The sequence below is a fragment of the Cloeon dipterum genome, chromosome 4, assembly GCF_949628265.1.
Source record: "Cloeon dipterum chromosome 4, ieCloDipt1.1, whole genome shotgun sequence".
Taxonomy (NCBI): Eukaryota; Metazoa; Arthropoda; class Insecta; order Ephemeroptera; family Baetidae; genus Cloeon; species Cloeon dipterum.
The window spans coordinates 24,240,799-24,265,052 of NC_088789.1; the positions used below are offsets into that span (position 1 = coordinate 24,240,799).

General features: G+C 38.6%; 2 protein-coding genes across 30 annotated transcripts in view; one reads left to right on the forward strand and one right to left on the reverse strand.

Moving 5' to 3' along the window:
* Nucleotides 1–16,725, reverse strand: part of Vps39 (vacuolar protein sorting 39) — a 67,939-nt gene extending 51,214 nt beyond the window's left edge. The window contains exon 1 of the mRNA XM_065488892.1: nucleotides 16,673–16,725. The gene's annotated coding sequence lies outside the window, so the exon portion shown is untranslated. The remainder of the gene's footprint in view (nucleotides 1–16,672) is intronic.
* LOC135942634 (collagen alpha-1(III) chain-like) lies at nucleotides 2,835–22,901 on the forward strand. Of its 29 annotated transcripts, XM_065488848.1 has the most exons (58): nucleotides 2,835–2,992; nucleotides 11,710–11,908; nucleotides 12,206–12,499; nucleotides 12,757–12,816; nucleotides 12,871–12,900; nucleotides 12,955–12,999; nucleotides 13,118–13,198; nucleotides 13,305–13,340; nucleotides 13,456–13,536; nucleotides 13,628–13,681; nucleotides 13,788–13,859; nucleotides 13,971–14,006; nucleotides 14,065–14,118; nucleotides 14,177–14,239; nucleotides 14,446–14,526; nucleotides 14,657–14,683; nucleotides 14,745–14,798; nucleotides 14,901–14,972; nucleotides 15,172–15,216; nucleotides 15,276–15,320; nucleotides 15,564–15,680; nucleotides 16,021–16,074; nucleotides 16,134–16,178; nucleotides 16,235–16,294; nucleotides 16,359–16,415; nucleotides 16,469–16,519; nucleotides 16,579–16,635; nucleotides 16,693–16,743; nucleotides 16,805–16,861; nucleotides 16,923–16,979; nucleotides 17,043–17,105; nucleotides 17,161–17,217; nucleotides 17,284–17,334; nucleotides 17,400–17,441; nucleotides 17,611–17,643; nucleotides 17,745–17,801; nucleotides 17,857–17,955; nucleotides 18,044–18,115; nucleotides 18,169–18,294; nucleotides 18,347–18,454; nucleotides 18,510–18,599; nucleotides 18,685–18,783; nucleotides 18,867–18,965; nucleotides 19,049–19,147; nucleotides 19,232–19,357; nucleotides 19,415–19,522; nucleotides 19,581–19,679; nucleotides 19,738–19,881; nucleotides 19,940–20,056; nucleotides 20,120–20,290; nucleotides 20,350–20,439; nucleotides 20,493–20,789; nucleotides 20,853–20,951; nucleotides 21,011–21,091; nucleotides 21,147–21,218; nucleotides 21,272–21,343; nucleotides 21,398–21,577; nucleotides 21,650–22,901. In XM_065488848.1, exons 1-58 carry the CDS (start codon nucleotides 2,966–2,968, stop codon nucleotides 22,645–22,647), a joined length of 5,811 nt encoding a protein of 1,936 aa, XP_065344920.1. In that variant the 5' UTR covers nucleotides 2,835–2,965; the 3' UTR covers nucleotides 22,648–22,901. The 29 variants fall into 29 exon arrangements, with proteins under 29 accessions (XP_065344920.1, XP_065344921.1, XP_065344922.1 ...); XM_065488849.1 differs by lacking the exons at nucleotides 16,021–16,074; nucleotides 16,134–16,178; nucleotides 16,235–16,294; ... (7 more) ...; nucleotides 17,161–17,217; nucleotides 17,284–17,334; XM_065488850.1 differs by lacking the exons at nucleotides 16,021–16,074; nucleotides 16,134–16,178; nucleotides 16,235–16,294; ... (8 more) ...; nucleotides 17,284–17,334; nucleotides 17,400–17,441.
* The last annotated feature ends 1,353 nt before the right edge of the window (nucleotides 22,902–24,254 follow it).

Genomic DNA, 24,254 nt, shown 5'->3' on the forward strand with positions numbered 1-24,254 from the left:
CCATAAAATTCAATCTGCATTGGTGCCACGTGCAAGTTTACATCGATTTAAAGTCATTGAAACGCAGCGATTACGTCCTTTCCATTGATATTCTTCACTTCCCTGGCAGTTTCTGCGTTAGCATTCAAATGAATTTCTCGTTGCAGAGCTATTGTCTCCGACACACTCCTCACCTTCGGCTCACAATGGCACTCTCTCTCCGCGCTGAATCACTCCAGATCGATTGGTATTCCATTGACCGTCTTCGCATCATAAAATATCTGTTTATTTACACAAAAATTAGTGGCGAAAGGAAAATGATTTATGCCCGATTTCTTTGTTCTAAAAATCTGCAGAGTAACGTCGATTGCAACAAATGAGTTGCCGGGAAAAATGAAACTCGATCCTTGCAACATTTTAATGACTCTATTTATTTTAGAATCAGTTGACCAAATTGGCTGCGCGTTGATTGGTCCGTCAGGGCGATGCAAATTGTGTGTTGACGGGTGGAATTAGTCGCTCATTGATATTCGAAGAGTGCTTGGCGCAAAACAATCGAAGTCATGTTCATTGTAGTTGGAGGCAGACCAAAAGGAAAAGACCGCACGCACAAGCAGTGCCTAATTGAAACACATGCTATCTTTCTCATTATTTTAATGCCACATTGTCCGTGCGTCAGCAAACGCCAAACGTACTTTGCTTCTTCCTATTATCGCGGTTGAGAGGCAGCTGATTTATGAAAAGATGAAAGTGAAAACAAACTGCAGCGCTCTTCGAGAGCCTTCACTTTTCACTCGCGAGCTGTGTGTCATTGGAAACACATTTTTATAAAGCTCGATCGGTGATTAATAATAATTCCACAGAGGCGACTCCGCCTCTCATAATTCAATATAAAAATTGTTGTCCTACAGAGCGAGAATTTTTACGCATTAAATAGACTGGCTCGTAAAGCACTTCGGATCGTCGCTAATGAAGCGACAAACTTGCATTTATGTTTATTGTTTATCCACCTCAGCGCGCAGAGATTTCATATTGATTAGCTGGTTCTTCGCTCGCGCGACCTTATATTGTTTTACTCGGATCATAACTATCGCAGGTGATAGAATGAGGTTTCCAGGGAAATTAGTTCTTCAGCTGTTGAGACTAATTAACCGCCGCGACTACTTGACTGTTTTTAATTGATTCTGTACTTTATGTGGTCGCACACCAGTTAAGAAGATCTTAATATACGGCGTGTAGAAAGTGGAAGCAAAAGGTGACGGATTCGGTTTCTTTAGATATTACATTTTTTGTCAATAAATGAGTTAGGTTTGATTTCTATATTCATGTGCTCGTTAATAAGATTGGAATTTTTGGACCAAATGACATTATTTTTAAATCCTGACAAAATTTTTCGATGCTGAGGAAAACTTCGGATGGAGTTTGAATTAAGAGAGTTATTTATTGTGTGATTCAGAGGGTTGTCTCCATAAATATCTCTGGATAGTAGCTTTAATCATTTTAATTATTAACTGGTAATTATTTTTGCGCTTTTAATAGTGTTGAAGAAGATTCAAATGAATTATTATTACTAAACTTTGCTAAATAAACAACAATTTTATGAATAACATGCCAATATAACAATATTCGTTTAAAATTTTGTATGTTAAAATAGGTTGAGTGTATTTAAATAAAATTTAGCCAGTAACAATGGTATTAAGAAACAAGTAATTTATATTAGTTTGAAATATACTACTTTTAACTTAATATTTAATTTATAAAATACAATTTTATTTGGGTTTATAAGTAGGTAAAAATTTTAAAAAACTAAAATTTTAAAATAGTCTTACGAAATTTCATGCAAAATTGATTTTGCTAGGAAGAACAATTTTATTTTAAAAACAGAGTTTGCATACACTAATGACCAAAAGGAACCTACCAAACCCTGACGTAGCCGAGGATATAAAAAGCAGTTAATGGACCGATTACAGAGGATTGATACTGCAAAAGCCTGGAAAATAAATGCTTGTTGCCAATGCATGATCTATCATCTCTTCAGATTTAGTTGAAGCCAAAATTGTCCTAAATAGCGCTAATTTTTTTAGAAAAGTGCCTTTCAAATGGTAAGAACTGTCACTTTGTTTGAAATCCTATTTTATTTCACAACAAAGAGTGTCCTTTAAAGGTTGCATACGCTGTAGAACAGATCTTGACGAGAGGAATCGAAAATTTGGCCAAGCGCTGTAAATATTAGAGATAATTAAAAAAAAACGTAGCAAGATCCTATTATGATTATTGAAAATTGCAGAGCAAATTATTTTATCGAGATTAACTGATTATTACATCCAAGAATTCAAATAATTTACAATTGTCACCCTGGGTCGATCCACTTTAATTCCTCTCGCTAGCAGTTTATAAAAGTTTTGATCAGGCAAATAAATCATTGTCCTCAATTTAAGATTCGGTTCCAATTGCATTAAAGCGAACAACAGTTTTTTTTAGATACAAGCAACGCCAAATTTGAACAAAATTTTGGGGAAAATATTACAAACTCTCGCTTGAGATCAAAATTATAAGTAAAATTCCGGAAATAAAACGGAATTTTTTTTACTAAATAAAGATTAATAGTATTTTAATTAATTAAGTGATTGCATTTTTGCGGCGTGCATTTGGTCAGCGGGATGGAGATCTGAACGTGCGAAATCTACCCGCGGCTCATTGTCAGCCGATTGTGTGCTTCTTCTAGCTCCATCTGCTTGGTGGGCGTCCGCGCGGCTTGATGCGTCCTTTCCTTACACCAAGAGCGCACACATCATACAATCCGAGAGGAGGGGATCGAGCCCATCTCGAGAGGCAAAGAGGTGAGGGAATAGAGGGTTATAAAAGGGGCCAAAACTCTGATCACCGACCACTTTGAAGCCCATTCATCTGTCATCTGGTTGGCGAACTTTTCTCAGTGCACCAGGGAAGCACCAGCCGGTCGTGCAAAAGCACCCACCAAGCCAGAATGCGGCTATCAGGGCCGTTCCTCATCGTGAGTACCATTTCATTTTACGCAAGAAATTTTTCTTAATTAAAAATCTCTAGAATTTCAAATTTATACGAACAAATTTTTGACTCAAGATTATGTAATTTATTTTCTGGGACTGACAGAAATAAACACAAAGTTCATCAGCCTTGCGAAGCTGCGAATAATTTTCGCAAACACAAATTATGAATTCAGCCAGCACACGAGAAATAAACAAAGCGAAACAAACGAATGTTTCCCTGAGCGCTGTCGCCTCTCGAAATTAATAATGGCTTTCAGAAAAGTGGACGTGATATTCTGTTTTCATGCGAGAAGTGCATCTTGTCGTTTGGACATGTGTCAATTTGGCTAATTAATCGTTTCGTCTTCTTCGCCGCTTTTGATTTTATGACACTGCACTTGCTCCTGTGTGTGTGTGTGTATGTGTGAGATGCATACGCGCAAGACTGTAAAAAGCAAAAGTAACGATTACGCCTGCTAAACGACACATGCGCGTATAATTGACGTAAATGTGTTGCTTTTATGAAGTGCAAGGTCATTAAAAGTGCTTTATCAAAATACAATTTATCTTAAATTTAAGTGCTGGTTTGACTGATCGAAAGTAAAAAATACATTTCCTTGTGTGCAGACTTGAAAAAAACTGATTTATTGTGTTCATTAGCAGACACAAAAGCATAGAAGGTTTTGCGAAAATCCAAGGAAATGAAAAAATAAAATGAGTTTTCAAAAAGGACAATTAATTTAAACAAAGAACATATACTGAAAATATTTGCTGTTCAAAAAGGTAAAGCTACTTCTGAATAAATTTTAATCGCAGATTTTAGCTTTGTGCTAATTTCATTAGTTTGCACATGACGATTTGTTGGTTTTACCGTCTTCCCAAGAAGATTTACATAATTAAATTTAGCCAGATATGGTTTCGTTTCTGAGTTAATCTGAGTTAATACCTTCATTCTTAATACTAGCATTCAATATAATTTGGTTTGAAGGATTTCAAATAGCTTTTTGGACAAAAAATTGGCTTTTTGGTTCTAAAATTTGCAGTAAAAATCATCCGTACAACATTTTCAATGGAATTAATTTTTCAAATTTCTAAACATTTAAATGAATCTAACTGGTCACATCCAAGATATTAGATTGTAGGGTGTTGTAAAAAATCTGGAGTGTTTTAAGTTTAAAAGAACGCATCGTAAGAGCAAACAGTTTTTTAACAAATAATTTGATAATTTTAGGTGATATTTCAGTGATTTTTTACGGTTTTAAACAGTTTTAATTTGCTCAAATTGCACGATTCGTGCTCATTTGGTGGTCCCGTGACGATTTTTAAGCTCAGAAAAATGTTATTCTGCTTAAAAAAAAATTGAGACTAAAATTAAAGCCAGCAAAGTAAATAATTTTAAATAAATTGTTCTATTTATCAATCACCTTTGAGGTTAAATTTAAAAAATTAAAATGTAACAAACGTTCTTTTACTCGAAGCTAAGAGGATTATGGTCAGCTTATAATTCCAAACTTAAAGTTATTTGATCAGTTTTTCATGTTTCGCTTTTGGAAAATTTCACAAGTAATAAACAAAATTTTTGACAATTATTTTGAAGTGTTCCGGATCGTTTATCATACATTTTGATGAATTGTAGTATACACTGCAAGTTGAAAATTTAGATTGTTTACAGTACAAAAAAAGTAAATCCAGTAGAAAAACATCAACGTGTTTAGAATAGTTAACAAAACATTCCATTCCTAGTCTCTATGCGCTGGCTGGCAAGATGGAGCTGAAATTTCTCCAGCGGCGACAAAATTTATGTATATAATGCACGAGGCCGCGTGCCAGGCACTTGAATCGAATATGCACGCATTTCGCAAGTCTCGCAATTGTATAAGTAGCGAAATGACAAGTGCAGAAACGCGCCCTCGGCCGCGCGCACGTCAATTACGCCCGGCTTCACAATTAAATTCGCGCACGAGAGAGTGGATGAGGCGCGCCGGGCCCGAGTTATGCGTGTGCGTTGCGCAACACGCGCCTCGCACAAATGAGGGTTAATTATCCGAAGAGATCGAAAGAGCAAGCTCGGCGCGGATTTTCACGCGGCACAGAACGCCGGCGTCTCAACTCTCACCTGGAGGCGGGCTTTTTCACCACAATAGAGGCGCCCATTGTCCCAATCGCGCGAGAGACGAAATTTATTTATGTTTTGAATTCTATTAGGCTGCGATTGTTTGCTGCATTAATTACGCGCGTGTGTCAGCGAAAGCCGCTTTTCCAAAATTACGCATGCAGGAATGCGAAATGGGGATAAGCATGGCAAATCATCTGGGAGCCGGGGAAATAAATCTTTGGCTATTCCGCCGAAAATCCTTCTTGCAACATTTAAATTTATTAGTATATAGCGAACGTGCGTTTAGTTAATTTGACTCACCGCGCGTCGTGATTCACTCAGCCCTGTGAGCAGTGTGGGCATGCACCAACCAAAACTTAATTTTACTGCTGATTTTTGAAATAATAAAAAAAACGGAGAAAATTGTTTGACCCGAAACGTGCTGACCATGAAAGGCTATGTTAATAAGGTGTGTTCCTTGGATTTTTTGGAACGTAATTTTACCAGACGCAATTATATTTTGAACAAAAAGCTGAGTACTTCCTTGTTTAAAAAATGGGAAATTCAATGTACAAGTTCTCTATATGTGAATTTGAATTTTTTTAATATTTAGGGTTTCCACTATTGATTTTTTTTCATTTTTAACGAATGACACTTTTCAAAGCTAAAAAATTGTAATTTAATTTGTATTTAATTTAATATAAGTTTAAATATTATGTCAAAAAATACCTTCAACCAACGAAATTGTGTGCATTGGAAATTCAACTGTTGACAAAAGATATTAAAAATATATTTGGATTGTGCTAGTAATGTAATACAATAAAGTGAATGTAAATTTTCTAATCACGTAATAATTTTTTTCCTTTTTTTAAAAAATAATGAACAAACTGTAAATAGTCTTTGAAATTCCAGGGAAGTTACAAAATAATTTTGGATTTCCAATTTCAAAATATTCTTGTTGGGTTAAGGGGAATATTTTTATGTTCAGGTTAATTCAATAATTTGAACAATCCATAGTGGAAAAGAAGAATATAGACAACGGATTTACATTGTATATTTCCTGATCAATAATTTAACTTTTTGTTCAAATTTTTCGACGAAAATCGCTGGATTTCCTTTCTTTGAAAAATAGTGTAGTAATTATTTTATTTGGGCAAAATTCACTGCCATTTGAAGCAAAAATTGAGTCAAAATTCATTTTGCAACATTTTTTCCATCATTGCTAGCATTTACGTTAGTTAATTATGAGTTTTTTTAGTTTAAATTCTCCTGTCCTTCCAGGAGAAAAAAAAATAATCGAATCTGTGATTTTGACTGTCTAAATTTTCCAGAACGAATATATCGAGAGCCGCCATAAAGGCAAATCTAAAATTCAAAGCATAAATCATAGGTCTTTTAGATCTTTATTGTAATTTTAGCGATTTAGTTGGATTTTGACCATTTAGTTCTTTTTTAATATTTAATCCCCTGGGTTATGAGCTCACCAGGTCCCAATAACACAACCGAACGGATAACACGGGGCCCAATTGCCCGAAGAAGATCATTGGCAGAATGTTGATATTTTTTGACCCCCGCACCGAGGTCTTTGATTGAAAGCCGCTGGAAAAGGAATAACCAGCGATTAATGGCGAATCGGCACCGTTTCAGCTAAGGAAAAATTATGTTACTTATAACTAAATGTCTGAAATCACGGTTGTGCAAACATCGTTTTAATTTTTTTTCACATAAAACTGAAAGTTGTCCAGAAATTCCAATTTACACCAGTTTGATATTCAGAGAGCAGACGTTTCCTCGATATTTGGTATTCACGCTGAGGCGTACGCTAAATCACCCGGCCGCGCGCGCAATAAAATCCCGAGGTGCCAAATGGAGTAAATGAAATTTCTCCTCGGCATGCATTCACACAAATCATAATTGAGATTCCAGCCTAGTGCCGACACACCACTCTGGCAGAAATTCAGAGTGGGCGTGTTACAAAAATATAGCAGACTGGTTAATTTTTCCTCAAACTATCTGCGCCGAACATACAGAGCGGTGTCCATAACTCGCGGGTGGGCGCGGACCGAGTTTTGCAGAAACTTCTCGCTGAAAAAATATCATCGGACCTTCCTGTTGGCTTGGTGAAAAATAATATCGTAATTCGGGCCCATCCGCGCGACGGGGATCCTAGCCGATTGGTCCGCCGCGCGAAGAAAAACCTTGCTTATTTTTATTGCGGACGCAAATGGTCTCCGTTGCAATAAATAATGCCCACGGCGTGCCAAGTCCGAAAGGGACAAAAGTTAAAATCACCGCGGCCAGCCTAGCTCGGACAATGAACCCGGCAATAAATATAACTTATTTTGCACAACTTGACGAGTTTATTTATTTATTTACTTGTGCATTCATTAAATATGCTCGCCCAAATCTAGTACTGCGTGTAGCTTGAAAAACGAGAGCATTAATATTTATTTTGGTTCATTAAGTTTCTTTCTTCTGAATTTTAATGTGTCTGGTCCATAATAAACCATTTATGAACTTAATCCTATTTAGGGTCTAATTAATTTAAGGATTAAATTTGCAGATTTTTGTGTCTCCTGTTGAATAAATTTGGGCAAAGAGTAAAGACCAGTTAAATTTGTTGTGCTAACAATGTATAAAACGTTACTAGGGCTGCCCATGTAATTTACTCAGCCTTTTCAGGTAAATAATTTCGCATAATAATGGAATTGGTATCAGAGCAAACCATTTGAATTTCGAGCAATTTAAGCACGCATTTGCCAATTAAAAAACGGAATTTTTGCATCATAAACCAATATTTTGAAATGAAGTTTAAGAAAGAAAAATGATCTTTTGATTCTGTTCATAATTTAAATAATTTTTTTACAAGAAAGCGATACAAGTACTTTATTTTTTATGAAAACGTTTGCCATTTTTTCTATGGCAATTAAATGTCAAATAAATATATTTTGAATTGTTAATATTTTTATTAAATTTAAAACATTGGTAGTGACTCTCCAATAATTGTAGATTTGTTTCCTTGTAGCTTCAAGGCTACGTATTTTTGAATTCAAGAATAAAAATAACAAACGAAAACAAATAAATACAATTTTGCCATGTAATCGACCTATTACTTTTACTGAAATTACTCACATAACATATAAAAAAGTTGAAAAATCAGGATTATAATACGGAAAGGTTTAACAGTTAATATAAAATAAAATTAAACTAAATCCTGCAATACTATAACTATGATTAGAAAACAAATTTCCTCACTAAGTAAATTAAAACCAACTATTTAATAAAATAAAAATGATCAAACTCAGGGTAGTGATCAAAATTCAATTAATATCCGAAAAAAAAACTAAAACGTGCAGCTCTGAACATTACCAAAGATATGTGGAAAAAATTTAATCGACCTCATTTTAAAAATAATATCAAGCATCACTTTTAGCGCAGCCACTGCTGAACAAACTCGTTCATCTACTCTCTGCATTGCAGACGGTTGCATAATTGCTTCTCTTAATTAGCTAAAAGGCTTTTAAAGCAGCTTGGCGTGCATTAGGCTTATCTGCAGTTTTGACAAACATTTGCTTGAAATTTATCCGCGGTAGACAGGCGAAAGTAAAAAGGAGTGCATTTAAATCCACGTTTAATCGCATCGTTCAGTTCTGGGGCACCTGGAAAAACTTCCTTTAATAAATCAGCCGATGTATTTATTATTGCGATACAGCTTTCAGAGCCGCAATAAAAGATGGGTTGTTATTAAAATTTGGAAAGGTAAGGCACCTGTCCGAAGCGTGCTGCTGCATTCGGGTTTAATTAGACGAGCGTGATTGAAATGCCCCGCGCAGCTCGGTGCAGTAAACCTTTTAAGGCGAACGAGCGGCCATTAACCATTGGTAATGAATCGCGAGGGGTCAAGACAATATAAGGCCTTTCTCAAATGAGAAAAATGCACGAGTTCTGCCAGCTGATAGATAAGCAGGCTGTCTATGAGATGAGCTCTCGCAGCGACTGAGCCGACTGAATCTGGAATGACAAGCACGCGCATCGCACCTGGCCTCGCATCCAGCCAGCGCCATATTTCACTCTTTTTAACGCCGACAAAAAGGAATTTGAGGAGGGCCTTCTTTTAGAAAGTCGCTCGCTCTCTTGCCTGCTTGGCCTGCGATAATTTCGCACTCGTCAGCATACCAGATGAGATAACAAAATAACGAACTAGTTTTATTACGGCATCATGAAGATCTGCCAGTTTTTTTTACGCTGGGGTGTATCTTTTCAAATACAAAAACAATTTATTGATTTTTTGTATTTAATTTTCCGTAAGATACTAATAGAAAATTAGTAAATTGTCTGCAACCAGATTTTTAAAAAAAATACGAACACATTTGTTGGTATAGTTATTTTTAGTGAAATTTACTCGAGATTCAAAAGTGAGAAATACTAAGAATCATGTCATAAATTGGATTTTAAAAGAAAGCGTCAAATGCCGTTGATTCTACACCGATTTAAAAATGGCAAGCAATTAAATATTTGCCATGTTCAGTTAAATGTTATAAATAAATGTTCATTTTTTTCTTTAATTACTGGTTTTAATGGTTTCAGTTTGAAAATTCAATATTTTTGTTCGAAAATATTGTAGTCTTACAGCAGGTTTTTTTCAAATAATTTAAATACAAAAACTCTTTTTTGCAAAAATTAAATTTCTTTATTTTAATTATGTGAAAACCTGCTGTAAAACCACCAATATTTTCGAAAAAAAAATTGGAAGGTTTTTTCACTGTCTTATTGGCCTGACAGGTTGTCTTTATACTACTGGCTATTCTTATATAAAAATTTTAATATAGGAAAATTTGGTAATCAACAATATAACAGAGAAACTATCACGAAGGTCATTTGATGCGTAAAATTAGTCTACTTTCCAATTTATTTTTTATTTTTAATATTCAAATAAATTTCAACTGCTTGAATAAAAAAACTTCACTTTAACGAGACAGTTCGTCAAATTTATTGCATGACTGTAAACATCTCAAGTCCGGTTTTTCCATAATTCAAATGGAATTTCTCCTATTGAAATAGAATCCAAGTACTCATTCCGAATGAAATAAATTTATCGTTTCTCGAAAGGAGACGATTTCTAAATAGGAATGTCTGAAATTAGAGGCCGATCTGATCTCCTTGATCCAAGCTGCACTACAATGCATATGAAAATGATTTCTCAAGACGAGATTAAAGGTGCTTAGCTGAAAGTGAAGAGCACCAGATTCTCATGCAAATAACCTAGTTACGCTGAGCCTTATTTATGCTGCGGCACTGACCCAGCGAGCATCACACACACGACGACGTAACATTATATTATGCGTCTGCTAGCTTCTAACACACACCACGTGTCCGCGCATGCACTTCATTAATCAGACCGACCGCAAAGGCGGCCGTTAATAGCCGTAAATATTGTTATGTGTATTTATATCGAGCTGGAAAACCAGACTCACTTTCAGGCCCGTGACCGTCTGGATCTGGATATAGTAGTAAAAACAATAAAAGTTACGATGCTGCTGACTGTGCCGAGTGTGAGAGGTTCCCTTTCACCAACAATGAGATCGTAAAGAACGGAGAAGTGCGATAAAGATCAAAGGAAGACTAAAATGCAAATTTCCAAGCGCGAATTTAAGTGCTGGACCAGTTTTAAGTTCGAGACGCGAATCGTAATCGATGTGTCTGGCCACTGTCAAGGTCAAAATTTGGTCAAATACATAATTGAGGCGCGGGGCTGACGTCTCGATAATATCTTTGCTGTAGGTTAAATCCGTTCCTCCGTGGGTTTAAGTGTGCCTGAAACAAAACGTGGGTGTCTTCTATTAAATACTGCCCATTGTAAACGTAAAACAATGATAACGTAAACAAATCACAATTGTTTCCAACATGTTTAAAAATTGTTTTATGTGATTCTTCAACATGGTTTGCAGTTTTGTTATTTTTTTTTCTACAGCCGGTTTTTGTTCTATACTAAAAAGAAAAGTCTAGTTTTTCCATAACAGTATTTTTTTCGGATTATCTCAATTTTCCTGTAAAATCATTTGCTAAAATTGAGAATAAATGTTTAAATATTTAGCTAATCTGTGATTACTGAATTTAAAACAAACTAACACCGATATTTACCTACCTAGACATATCAATACAATCAATCACGATAATTTCAAATCTACTATTATTTATAAATTAAAAAAAATCCTTTAGCAAAAAAATGTGTCAGTAATAACAAGAATTAAACAATTAATATATTATAACGGTTAAAAAACCTTTTCTGAAAATCTTGCACAAAATATTCTTCAATTTTAATTACATCAATAAATTTTTCAAATTGCAAAATGAGAAAATTTAGATAAGAAAGGGACTAACTATTTTAAAAATGCGTCTTTTGTGAGGAGCAGAGACACTAAATAAATAAATTGTACAGATAAATGTTTATCTTTCCATGTTCTCTAACCGTAAAAAAATTCGTTAATTCGTTTTAATTAATTCCAAAAGCGAAAAATATAATTTTCCCGGGGAAACAAAATTAATGGACAATCTTTTTGTCAATTACGATAATATGCTCTTATTATGAAACACTGTTTTTGAAGCAATTTTTTATTCTGATTGCAGGTGGCCATCGCTCTGCTGTCAGAGTCATCTGACGCAAGGGTGGCCAGGGTTTCGAAAATACACCGCGTGGACAAGTCGATCAATCCTATCACGGGCAGCTCAAATCAAAACCTCTTCACTCGCAAGGATGTGATTGTCGACATCCAGGACCAGGACAAGAACCAGTACCACGAGCAGGACTGTGATAACAGTAAATGTGGTTTGTCTCCGTTTGCATGGCTTTAACTCCCACCTCACCTTCATTACTCTGTTTTGCGAAAATCTGAACAAAAAAACACCCTAAAATATATCTCCAACACACAAATACACTGCTTCTGGTTGTATCTTGAGGTTGATCCTAATAAAAATTATTGTTCATTTAAAATTCCATGATTAAACTCCTGACTGCAAAGCAAATTAATTAATTTAATTTAAAACAAATCTAAAATTTTGCGATAACTGATCCAAAAGGCAACACTAACACGAGGGGAAATATTAATTTAATTTTCCCTACCAGGCCAATATGTGTACGGATACGACGTGGGTCCAAACGGACAGTTCCACCACGAGGTGCGTGGACCTGACGGCGTCACCTATGGCTGCTACGGCTACCTGGATCCCAACAACGAACTCCGCGCCACCCACTACGTCGCCGACGCCTGGGGTTTCCGCGTCATCGTCCCTGGAAAGCCCGTAGACGTGTGGCGCAAGAAGCCCGGCACGACCGATGAATACGAGATGGAAACCATCCCTTACGAACAGGCCCACTTCCCCAAGGGCTGCGGCACAGGCCCCGGTGGCACCCTGCCAGGTGATGGAGCGACACGATTGTGTCGCACCTGAGCCTTGCAATTGGTGCACCTCACTTGTTTAATCAAACTGCCTAAACAATTTACCTAATTTCAAAACTAAATCGATCTGCATGATTGCTCTCAGAATTGAGAGTTTAAAAATATGAAAAATAAAAAGACGGATAATTTTGAATTTAAATTAATGCTGAAAAAACAGTGCGTTGTGCCAATTGTCTGGCTTGCACGTTTTCCGCAGCTCAATCGGATTTATTAACAGGTTCCCCTGGCTATGACCCGAATGCAGGCCAGCCTCAAGGTCCTCCTAAACCTGGTTCAGGTACGAATTTTTTCAAATTTTAAATAAAATGGTCATTAACTAAAATTATTTTAGGAGGTCAACCCGGAACTGCTGGAACTCCAGGTAAATTATCTCTCGTTTATTTAAAAAAACGAAGCTGAAATTTATGATTCTTAGGCACACCTGGTCGCCCTGGAACCCCCGGAACTCCTGGAACCCCAGGTAATTGTCTCTTTAAATTCAATAGATAAATTATTTAGTTTGTCCTGCTTACAATTAGAAATAAGTTTGTTTTCTTTTAAGCAACGAATAAAATACTTAAAATTTAATTTAAATTCAGGTAAACCTGGAACAGCTGGTTCTCCTGGCTCCCCTGGATCTGGCGGTAGTGGAGGCTCAGGTGGATACCCTGGATCGCAAGGTAATATTTTATATTTAAGGCAAAATTTTTATTAAATCAAAATTTTCAATACTTTTATATGTTTTGCAGTTCTATACATTAATTACATAAAAATTTTAATCGTTAGGTTCTCCTGGCACACCTGGAACCCCTGGCACTCCAGGTAATTGTCTCCTCAAATTCAATGAATAAATAATTAATTAATTTTGTCTTGTTTAGATATATTTATATTTTTTCATAGAAACGAATAAAATACTCAATATATAATCTAAATTCAGGTAAACCTGGAACAGCTGGTTCTCCTGGCTCACCTGGATCTGGCGGTAGTGGAGGCTCAGGTGGATACCCCGGATCGCAAGGTAATATTTTATATTTAAGGCAAAATTTTTAATACTTTTAATATATATTTTATAGTTCTATAAATTTATTAATTAAATTTTTAATCGTTAGGTTCTCCTGGCACTCCTGGTCGCCCTGGAACCCCCGGAACTCCTGGCACCCCAGGTAATTGTCTCCTTAAATTTATTAATAATTTTTTTGTTCTGCTTAGAAGTATTTATGTTTTCTTTTATGCAACGATTAAAATACTTAAAATTTCATATAAAATCAGGTAAACCTGGCTCACCTGGATCTGGCGGAAGTGGAGGCTCAGGTGGAAGTGGAGGATACCCAGGATCACAAGGTAATATATTTTACAATTAAGGCCGTTTTTATAATAAAATCAAAAATTTCCTTACTTTTATATATTTCGTACAGTTATAAACAATTCGTATTAAAAAATTTCCATCGTTAGGTTCTCCTGGCACTCCTGGACGACCTGGAACTCCAGGTAAACAGTCTCACATTGAAATGATTTTTCCCAAACTAATTAAAATGCACTCTTTTAGGCACACCTGGAACTCCTGGACGCCCTGGTTCAGGAGGATCCGCAGGACAAGGAGGCAAGAAAGCTCACTGACTTTGACGCTCATATATTAACAAAAAAATTATTATTATCAGGTTACCCTGGAACTCCAGGCAAACCCGGTACCCCAGGCACACCCGGAACCCCTGGCTCAGGAGGCAAGTTACGCTTATTTTCTTTCGAAACACGCAATTCTTCTGATTGAAACACAATTTTTAACTCTAAAAACGCGATCGTATGCGTGCCGTGCAAGATTCGCAGGTTGCATAGCAAACAGGCGTTCAAACCAAATAAAGTTAGAGATACAATTTTTTCCTGAGAAAACCCGAATCCAATTTATAAATAACAAAACCTGGTTCCTCAGGTGGAGCTGGCAGCGGAGGCTCAGGTGGTAGTGGAGGATATCCAGGATCTCAAGGAACACCCGGAACACCTGGAACTCCAGGTAAATAAATTACCTTTTTCAGGTTCAACTTTGTTTATTTTTAAGAGCCAACAGGGCAACTTTTTAATTTTCTCAGCACGAAGTTGTTTGAAACAGCACTTTCAATAATTTTTCAATCTCTATTTAACAGGTACCCCTGGACGTCCTGGATCACCAGGTAATTGAAATTATAATTAAAAAATTGCAGTGAATATTCAAAATTTACTCATTTGTTTTAGGAACTCCTGGTACACCAGGAACCCCAGGTTCCGGAGGATCCGGTGGACACGGTGGTAAGCATCAAAACTATCTCGAATAGAAATTTACTGAGGATATAGTGCAAACATTTAACTGCTTTTGTTATTTTCGATTTTCTAATTGCATCATTAATTCAGGTGGAGCAGGTAGCGGCGGCGGAGGCGGCAGTGGTGGATATCCTGGCTCACAGGGTTCCCCAGGCAGCCCAGGTATTTTTTTAGTTTCATTGTATAAAATTACAACAAAATCAGAGCGTATTTTAAGCTAAGAATATATCGCGAAGGCGTTATGCAACTCGCTTAATAGTGATGCTCGGCCGGTTGCATACCGTTTAAACATTGTCGTAACAGCTTTTACATTGCAAAAGTATTTCATAGAGTTAATTCAAATACAATTTTTCCTCTACAGGCAAACCTGGTTCTGGTGGATCAGGAGGACACGGCGGCTCAGGAGGTAAGCAACTCATGCAACACTATTTTTTGTTCTAAATAACTCAATATTGACTGAATCAGGCGGAGCGGGAGGCCCTGGCAGTGGAGGTAGCGGTGGATATCCAGGTTAGTAAAATTAATTTTAATTGTCATTTATTACAGTTCAATTTTAAAGTGGAAAGCTGTAAACAATTAACTCGATCGCTTTTGATACTTACAAGGAAAGAGTCGTTAAAATAAATGATCCTTTATTGTTTGTCTGCTGGATCTGAATGATCATTAAAAATCAATAGATTTTGAATTAAAAAAATTGAAGTAACAGCTTTCGGAGCTGTAAAATTTTAAAAATTTGTTGCTATTTAATTTCAGGATCACCTGGCACACCTGGAACTCCAGGAACAGCAGGAACTCCTGGCAGACCTGGTTCTCCAGGCACTCCTGGAACACCAGGCACGCCCGGTACTCCAGGTAGTGGTGGCCACGGAGGTGAGTTTTTCCCTTGAAACAAATTACAAAATAATATCTTTAAATAGCATGATGCATGAGCATAAAAATTTAATTTTCGTGTGTAAATAAAAATTTATTGTTAATATCGTAATTAATTGTGCTGGTTAAAATTTAAATTTCATATTTGCACGTATTTAAAATGTAGCTTTTGTGTTCAAAATCACTTATAATGTATTGTTGTCCAGCATGTTTATTTGTGATTTATTGTTGTTTGTGATTAATCTGTAGTAAGCGCATGACGTGCATGCACGTCTTATGCATTTGAATGTACGGTTGTTTGTAATGTGAGCACTAACCCCCACACGTGAATGCACTCCAGGCATTAGCTACGATTTCGAATCAAGCGCATCATATGAGGGTCACTTTACGAAAGGTTAGTTTTGATAAAACGCTTTAGAGTAATCGTTTATTGAATTGAATTTTCTCCGAAAGGATCGGTCAGCTCTTCCAGCCATGGATCATTTTCGAAAGAAAAAGGTACTTTTTACCAACAAACAATTTATTCGTGTGGCTAATTTCACATTAAAATTTAGGCGTGGCCTCGAACCTAAACAGCGAAAGTTCTTTCACAAGCTCGTTTGACAAAAATAAAGGTGCTTCTACTGCTCTTTAATAGTGATGAAAAATGTGAGGATATTAAATATTTCGTTTCTTTAGGAAGCAGTGGCAGTAGCACACATTTCAGCAGTCAGAGCTCATTTTCAAATGACAAAGGTGTGTCAATTTGTGCCAAAATGTTTCTAAATTCATAGAACTTTCTCATTTAGGAGGCACAAATATTGATTCTCAAAGTTCATTCTCTTCTTCTAATGACAAAGGTAGATTATTTATTTTTTAAATCAATACTTTCGTGCTTAATTTTGAACGATATTTATAGGAGATAAAGGCATCAGTGGCCATAACACTTTCAATGTCCATAAGGACAAAGATAAAGGTAAAATAATAAGTAAAATGTTTAAATTTGAACTCACGCTAGTTTTCGCTGATCCAGGCACTAGCAGCATCTCGGGTGAAAGTCACTTTTCTGCAAATAAAGACAAGGGTAAACATTAAAATCGAGCTAAAAAACCGTTTAATCGCTTAAATCGGGGTTTAATTTCTAGGCTCGAGTCAGTTATCCGGAAGCCATTCGTTTAGTGGCCACAAAGATAAAGACAAGGGTAAAATTGCAAATTCCGCCTCTTGACCGATTTTATTCAAAGTACAAATTTTAATTTTTAGAATGCAGTCATTTTCACGCGCATAACACAGTTAGCGGACATAAGGATAAAAATAAAGGTATTTGCTGTAAAACAGCTCCTGTTTTCAAGTGATCGACTTTATTCTTTGATTTTTTTTAAGGCTCGAGCCACGTGAGTGGCAGCAACTCGTTTAGCGGGCACAAAGACAAAGGTAGTGCCAATTGTGTGTGTGATTAATTGCATGTTGCATGTAAAACGAATGCATTTTTAACTTATAGGTTCCAGTCACATTAGTGGGCACGGATCAGCAAGTGCTCACAAAGAAAAGGATAAAGGTAACAGTAAAATGCATGCTCTGTGTGTGAATTGAATGCCGTTTTTGTTGTGCCTGCGTATTTTAGGTCAGGGCCACTTTTCTAGCCATGGCTCCGTCTCTGGTGACAAATGTAAAGGTATCTTTGTAAAAATGTTTGAATGTGCATGTAATTGTGGCTCTAATTTACGTGTACATTTGTAGGATCCACCCAGGTTTCTGGACAAGGGTCAATTACTGTTGGAGGTATAATTAACACTAAACGTTTTAATCCACCATAATTAAGCATAAATAAACCATCCTGTCTAAAATTCATTAAAATGTGTTAAATTTAACTAAAAATAAATGAAAAAATTTTATTCGATGAAAGCACCATTTTAAAACATGTTTTTAAATTTTGCCTCTTTCTATCTAGGCGGCGCCGGTGGTCCAGGATCAGGTGGTCAAGGTAAATTGCATTTTTTTTAATAGATTTATTTGCTCGAATTTTTAAAATATAAATATTTTTTGTTTGGTAACATTATTTAACAAGGATATTTGTTGAACCAGGTGGACATGGAGGGCAAGGTGGCTATCCAGGATCTCCGGGAAGCGGTGGATCTCCAGGTACTTAACGATTTTTTCAATTCATTTAAAAGGTAATAAAATTTGATATGCATAGGTACACCCGGTACTCCAGGCACACCTGGAACACCAGGAACTCCCGGAAAACCTGGTAGTGCAGGACAGGGCGGTCAAGGAGGACAAGGTGGCTATCCAGGTAAATAAATTCATGCATTTTATTTAGTAATAAAAAGCTTTTGATTGTAGCAAAAAGTTACTTTATAAAAATACCTCGTGTTTTTAAGGTTCTCCAGGAACCCCAGGTACTCCTGGAAAACCAGGAAGTGGAGGTCAAGGAGGACAAGGTGGCTATCCAGGTAATTTCAGTACAAATAAAACCAACCAACGTTTATCGAAATGCTTATGATAGGCTCTCCTGGTACCCCTGGAACGCCTGGTACTCCAGGAAAACCCGGCAGTGGAGGACAAGGTGGTCAAGGTGGTTATCCAGGATCACCTGGAACCCCTGGTAGTGGAGGACAAGGAGGCTATCCTGGTATGACATATAAGGCATTGAATCAAGGAAAGAAATGGCTTTTATTTTCTAGGATCCCCTGGTACACCAGGAACCCCTGGCACTCCAGGAACACCAGGTACTCCAGGAAAGCCCGGCAGTGGAGGACAAGGTGGTCACGGAGGGCAAGGAGGCTATCCAGGTAATTTATACTCAGAGTGTATCATTAAAAATTAAATTTGACAAATTTATAAAAGGATCTCCTGGAACTCCTGGTACTCCCGGAACACCAGGAAAACCTGGTAGTGGAGGGCAAGGTGGTCAAGCAGGACAGGGTGGCTATCCAGGTAATTTTATTTTTCATACTGATGAAAAATAACCATAATTTTTGCTATTTTAGTTTATGTTTTAATATTGTAAATTTCAAAATAGGATCCCCCGGAACCCCTGGTACGCCAGGAACACCAGGTACTCCAGGTAAACCAGGAAGTGGAGGACAAGGTGGTCAAGCAGGACAAGGTGGTTATCCAGGTAATTTAAATTTTCATACTCATGAAAAATAACCATAATTTACTATTTCAGTTCATGTTTTAATATTGTTAATTTAAAAATAGGATCCCCCGGAACCCCTGGCACGCCAGGAACACCAGGCACTCCAGGTAAACCAGGAAGTGGAGGACAAGGTGGTCAAGCAGGACAAGGTGGTTATCCAGGTAATTTGAATTTTCATACGGATGAAAAATAACAATAACATACTATTTCAGTTCATGTTTTAATATTGTTAATTTGAAAATAGGATCCCCCGGAACCCCTGGCACGCCAGGAACACCAGGCACTCCAGGTAAACCAGGAAGTGGAGGACAAGGTGGTCAAGCAGGACAAGGTGGCTATCCAGGTAATTTTAATTTTCATACGGATGAAAAATAACAATAACATACTATTCGAGTTCATGTTTTAATAATTTGAATTTTAAAAATAGGATCACCAGGAACCCCTGGCACACCAGGCACCCCAGGTAAACCAGGAAGCGGAGGACAAGGTGGTCAAGGCGGACACGGAGGATCTCCCGGAGCGCCAGGACAACCTGGTAGTGGAGGATATCCAGGTATGCGATTGAAAGGATAGTATTAAATTGAAGTGTCATGTTCGTGATCTATTTAAGGCTCTCCTGGCTCACCTGGCCAAGGTGGATATCCAGGATCTGGGGGGCAAGGTGGAGAAGGAGGATACCCAGGATCTGGAGGTCAGGGCGGTGAAGGCGGCTATCCAGGTATCATTCAGTTATTGGAAGCTTCAGTAAGGTCGTTAATTACATAAGAAATTATAAGGATCCCCAGGCACTCCTGGAACACCAGGAACCCCTGGATCTGGAGGACAAGGTGGATATCCAGGATCTGGAGGGCAAGGTGGAGAAGGAGGATACCCAGGTATCATTTAGTTATTTAAATTTAAAGTAAGGTCGTTAGTTATATATGAAATTATAAGGATCACCAGGCACTCCTGGAACACCAGGCACACCAGGAACCCCTGGTTCCGGAGGCCAAGGGGGTCAAGGTGGATATCCAGGTTCAGGAGGTCAAGGTGGTTATCCTGGCTCTGAAGGACAAGGTGGTCTGGGAGGATACCCAGGTAATAATTTAATTAGTACCATGTTGGTTTGAAAAAAATAAAATTGTTCATGATCCAGGATCCCCTGGCACACCAGGAACTCCTGGTACACCAGGAACTCCCGGATCTGGAGGACAAGGTGGACAAGGAGGTTATCCAGGATCTGGAGGACAAGGTGGTGAGGGTGGATATCCAGGTAATATTCAAGTGGTTTAAAATTCAAATATTTCTTATTCAAACGGGATTCATTGCTCGTTAGGTACCCCTGGAACTCCTGGTACACCAGGAACACCTGGATCTGGAGGACAAGGTGGTCAAGGTGGCTATCCAGGATCTGGAGGGCAAGGTGGATATCCAGGATCAGGGGGCCAAGGAGGTCAAGGTGGCTATCCTGGCTCAGAAGGACAAGGTGGCGAGGGAGGATACCCAGGTAAAACTCAAATGATAGCATCTTGGGTTCTAAAAATATGATAAATGTTTATGATTCAGGATCCCCCGGCACACCAGGATCCCCTGGCACACCAGGATCTCCTGGCACACCAGGAACTCCCGGTTCAGGTGGTGAAAGTGGCTATCCAGGTAATTCTATAATAGTAAAAAAATGTGATAGCACTGAAACATATATGTATCAGGATCTCCAGGAACTCCTGGATCTGGAGGACAAGGAGGGTATCCAGGATCTGGAGGACAAGGCGGACAAGGAGGTTATCCTGGATCTGAAGGACAAGGTGGACAAGGAGGCTATCCAGGATCTGGAGGACAAGGTGGACAAGGAGGCTATCCAGGATCTGGAGGACAAGGTGGACAAGGAGGTTATCCTGGATCTGAAGGACAAGGTGGACAAGGAGGCTATCCAGGATCTGGAGGACAAGGTGGACAAGGAGGCTATCCAGGATCTGGAGGACAGGGTGGTGAGGGTGGATATCCAGGTAATATTTCAATGGTTTTAAATTTAAATCTTTCTTATTCTAACGGGATTAATGGCTCGTTAGGTACCCCTGGAACTCCTGGTACACCAGGAACACCTGGATCTGGGGGACAAGGAGGTGAAGGTGGCTATCCAGGATCAGGTGGTGAAGGAGGATATCCAGGTATGAAAAAAGTTTTGAAATAACTTAGAGGAAATACATGTATTTATTTATTTATTAAGGATCACCTGGCACACCTGGAAGCCCTGGTACACCTGGTACGCCTGGGTCTGGCGGCCAAGGAGGAGAGGGAGGATATCCAGGTACAAAATGATATAAAATTGGGGTATATTTTACTAAATATATAAATATTTACAGGATCTCCAGGTACACCTGGATCTGCCGGTCAAGGAGGATACCCCGGAGATGGAGGTCAAGGTGGACAAGGAGGTACAAAATTAGCAATAAATAATTTTAAAATGCTATAAAAACTCTTCTTTAAGGATATCCTGGAAGTGGGGGCCAAGGAGGAGATGGTGGACAAGGCGGACAGCCAGGATCAGGAGGCTACCCAGGTCAGAAATATTTTCTAAACGCATCTACAGTAAATATTAAAACATTCAAATTAGGTCAGCCTCAAGGACCTCAGCAGCCAGATCCTGAAAATTTAGAACGTCCTAATCAACCCGGTGGTGGACAACCTCAGCAGCCAGGTGGCGGATATCCTCAGCAGCCAGGCGGTGGACAACCTCAGCAGCCAGGCGGTGGATATCCTCAGCAGCCAGGCGGTGGACAACCTCAGCAGCCAGGTGGCGGATATCCTCAGCAGCCAGGCGGTGGACAACCTCAGCAGCCAGGTGGCGGATATCCTCAGCAGCCAGGCGGTGGATATCCTCAGCAACCAGGTGGCGGATATCCTCAGCAGCCAGGCGGTGGACAACCTCAGCAGCCAGGCGGTGGATATCCTCAGCAGCCAGGCGGTGGACAACCTCAGCAGCCAGGTGGCGGATATCCTCAGCAGCCAGGCGGTGGACAACCTCAGCAACCAGGCGGTGGATATCCTCAGCAACCAGGTGGCGGATATCCTCAGCAGCCTGGCGGTGGACAACCTCAGCAGCCAGGCGGTGGATATCCTCAGCAGCCAGGCGGTGGACAACCTCAGCAGCCAGGCGGTGGATATCCTCAGCAGCCAGGCGGTGGACAACCTCAGCAGCCAGGCGGTGGATATCCTCAGCAGCCAGGCGGTGGACAACCTCAGCAGCCAGGCGGTGGATATCCTCAGCAGCCACAACAGCCAGGTAGTGGATATCCTCAGCAACCAGGTGGTGGACAACCTCAACAGCCTGGAGGTGGATATCCTCAGCAGCCAGGCGGTGGATATCCTCAACAACCAGGAAGTGGACAACCTCAGCAGCCTGGAGGTGGATATCCTCAACAACCGCAACAGCCAGGTGGCTATCCCCAACAGCCAGGCCAGCCTCCACACGTTCATCCCTTCCCCGGACAAGGAGGCAGTCATCCAAGTGGACCTCCGTCTCAGCCAAGTGCACCTCCACAAGCTGGATACATTCCTGTAATTTTCTACCCATACTGTCCAGACAAAGACGGCGCTCCTGGTCAAATTTATCCCGTCCTTTATCCTGTTGGAGTTCCGCAAGGAAACGCATGCGCTCAATGTGCGGCTAACAGGAGGCGTAATGGATACGGAAGATCTTTGCTCGACGACGCTGCAAATGAAAATTTGAAGAAGATACTCGAGCAAGCCCACTTAGAAGAAACATTCCAGCCCACTGGCAAGAGGAGAGCGTTGAGGGCACTGGAAAACGCAATGGTTGCAATCAAAAAGGAAGTCGAAAGTTCAAAAGTGATAAAGTCTTAATTTTGGGAGATGGATTACTCCATCGAAAGGTGGCGGGTAGAATGTAGGACAGGCAGTGTAACTTTGGGACAAAGGGAAAATGTGCCAAATTTTCAAATAAATCTTTGTGACACTGATGAAAAGAATAACTTATTTATTTTTCGAGGTGCTTAATGTATGAATCATGAAAGCAAAATATTGTATGTGACAAAGGAACACGATAAATGAGTGTATATGATTTGAATAAATAATAAATTTCACTTGCAATAATTAAACCTGTTTTTCTCCTGTTATGACTCCATAATGCTTTCAAAATTATGAATAACACGCAATTAATTTACCAAGAGAATAAAATTTAATTTAATTTTAACCTGTTATTTCTAAATTTCATTATATTTTTGTTTTGTCTGTTTTAAACTGGCGTGAGCGAATATTTACAAGGCCTTTTGCCAGCATGAACATTGCCATTAATTTATATTGTGTACTTACGACCGCATGAAAATTTGCGAGCACCCGCAAAATAGCACAAACACACCCACAGCTGAGGCTAGAAAACACGCTCAGGGTTGCCTCTCTTTCAAGAGCGTTGAATCAACAATAGGCGAATCCGGTTGGTCACACCGCGTTTGCAAGAACAAAAAATTCGAGCCAAGTGACCATGAATTATCATTATTGTGAGCATGAATCGAATCATCTGCAGAAACGAACGCTGCAAAAGCTGCTCAAGCGAAAAGCAGCAAACCAAATCGAACATATTTATTCCACACCCTTTTTTTGCCGCGTTTTCGCCTCGGCAGCAGCACACCTTCATGCCGCAGTGTAAAATTAAGCATCCAAAGGGAACCCGCCGAGTAAAAGTGAAAGGTTATGCAATGCGAGCATTGAACTCGCTCATTCCCACAGGCGTTCTTTCCGACACCGCGCTCTAAGGAATTAACTGCGTTCGGCTATCAAAACACATTAAAACCTCAAAGGAAAGGCATTGTCACACCGGACCTCAATTTTGTCGCTAATGGCTTCGTCGCCTTCACAATGCAGATTGCACAGAAGAAGATAAATTCGACTTATTTTTAACCGCAGAGTCACAATGAGAATTTTGATTTATTAGAAACAATCCTGCGACAACTAAAGGGTTTTGTCTTCTCTTAAGCAATGAACCAGTTTTTTCCTTAGTTAGTGTCTCTAAAAGCAGAATGTTCTCGAGGTGTTAATTTGGATAAGTGAGTCATTTTTAACTTTCCCCCTTTAGAGGACAGCACGCAAAAAATTCACGGTTTCGTTTAAACTAAATTTTGTTTAAACAATAATTCAAGGTTGACGTTTATTTCACCATTTAATTTGGATAATGTCATAGATATTGGAAGAAACAAAAAAGCGAACACAGTCTATACAATTGGCACTTTTGTAATATTTGACTCGGGCGAATAAAATAAAATTAAATAGTATTCAGCAAAATTAAATGAGACGCTAACAATTCATTATCTGCTAAGAAAAATGACAAATAAGCTTTGGAATAAAATAAAACTATGTAATAATTCATGTGAATTATAATATTATGGCATGACATTTTTAGTGTTTTGCGTTTGTTAAAATATAAATAAATTGAAATGTGAGTTGAATGACACTAA

What these genes read in the sequence shown, in the direction of transcription:
- LOC135942634 (XM_065488848.1), top strand. Translation starts at nt 2,966, where the DNA reads ATGCGGCTATCAGGGCCGTTCCTCATC. An exon ending in CTGTGATAACAGTAAATGTG is followed by an intron (nt 11,909 to 12,205) that starts GTTTGTCTCCGT and finishes TTTCCCTACCAG; the next exon opens with GCCAATATGTGTACGGATAC. An exon ending in AGACAAAGGTAGTGCCAATT is followed by an intron (nt 17,106 to 17,160) that starts GTGTGTGTGATT and finishes TTTAACTTATAG; the next exon opens with GTTCCAGTCACATTAGTGGG.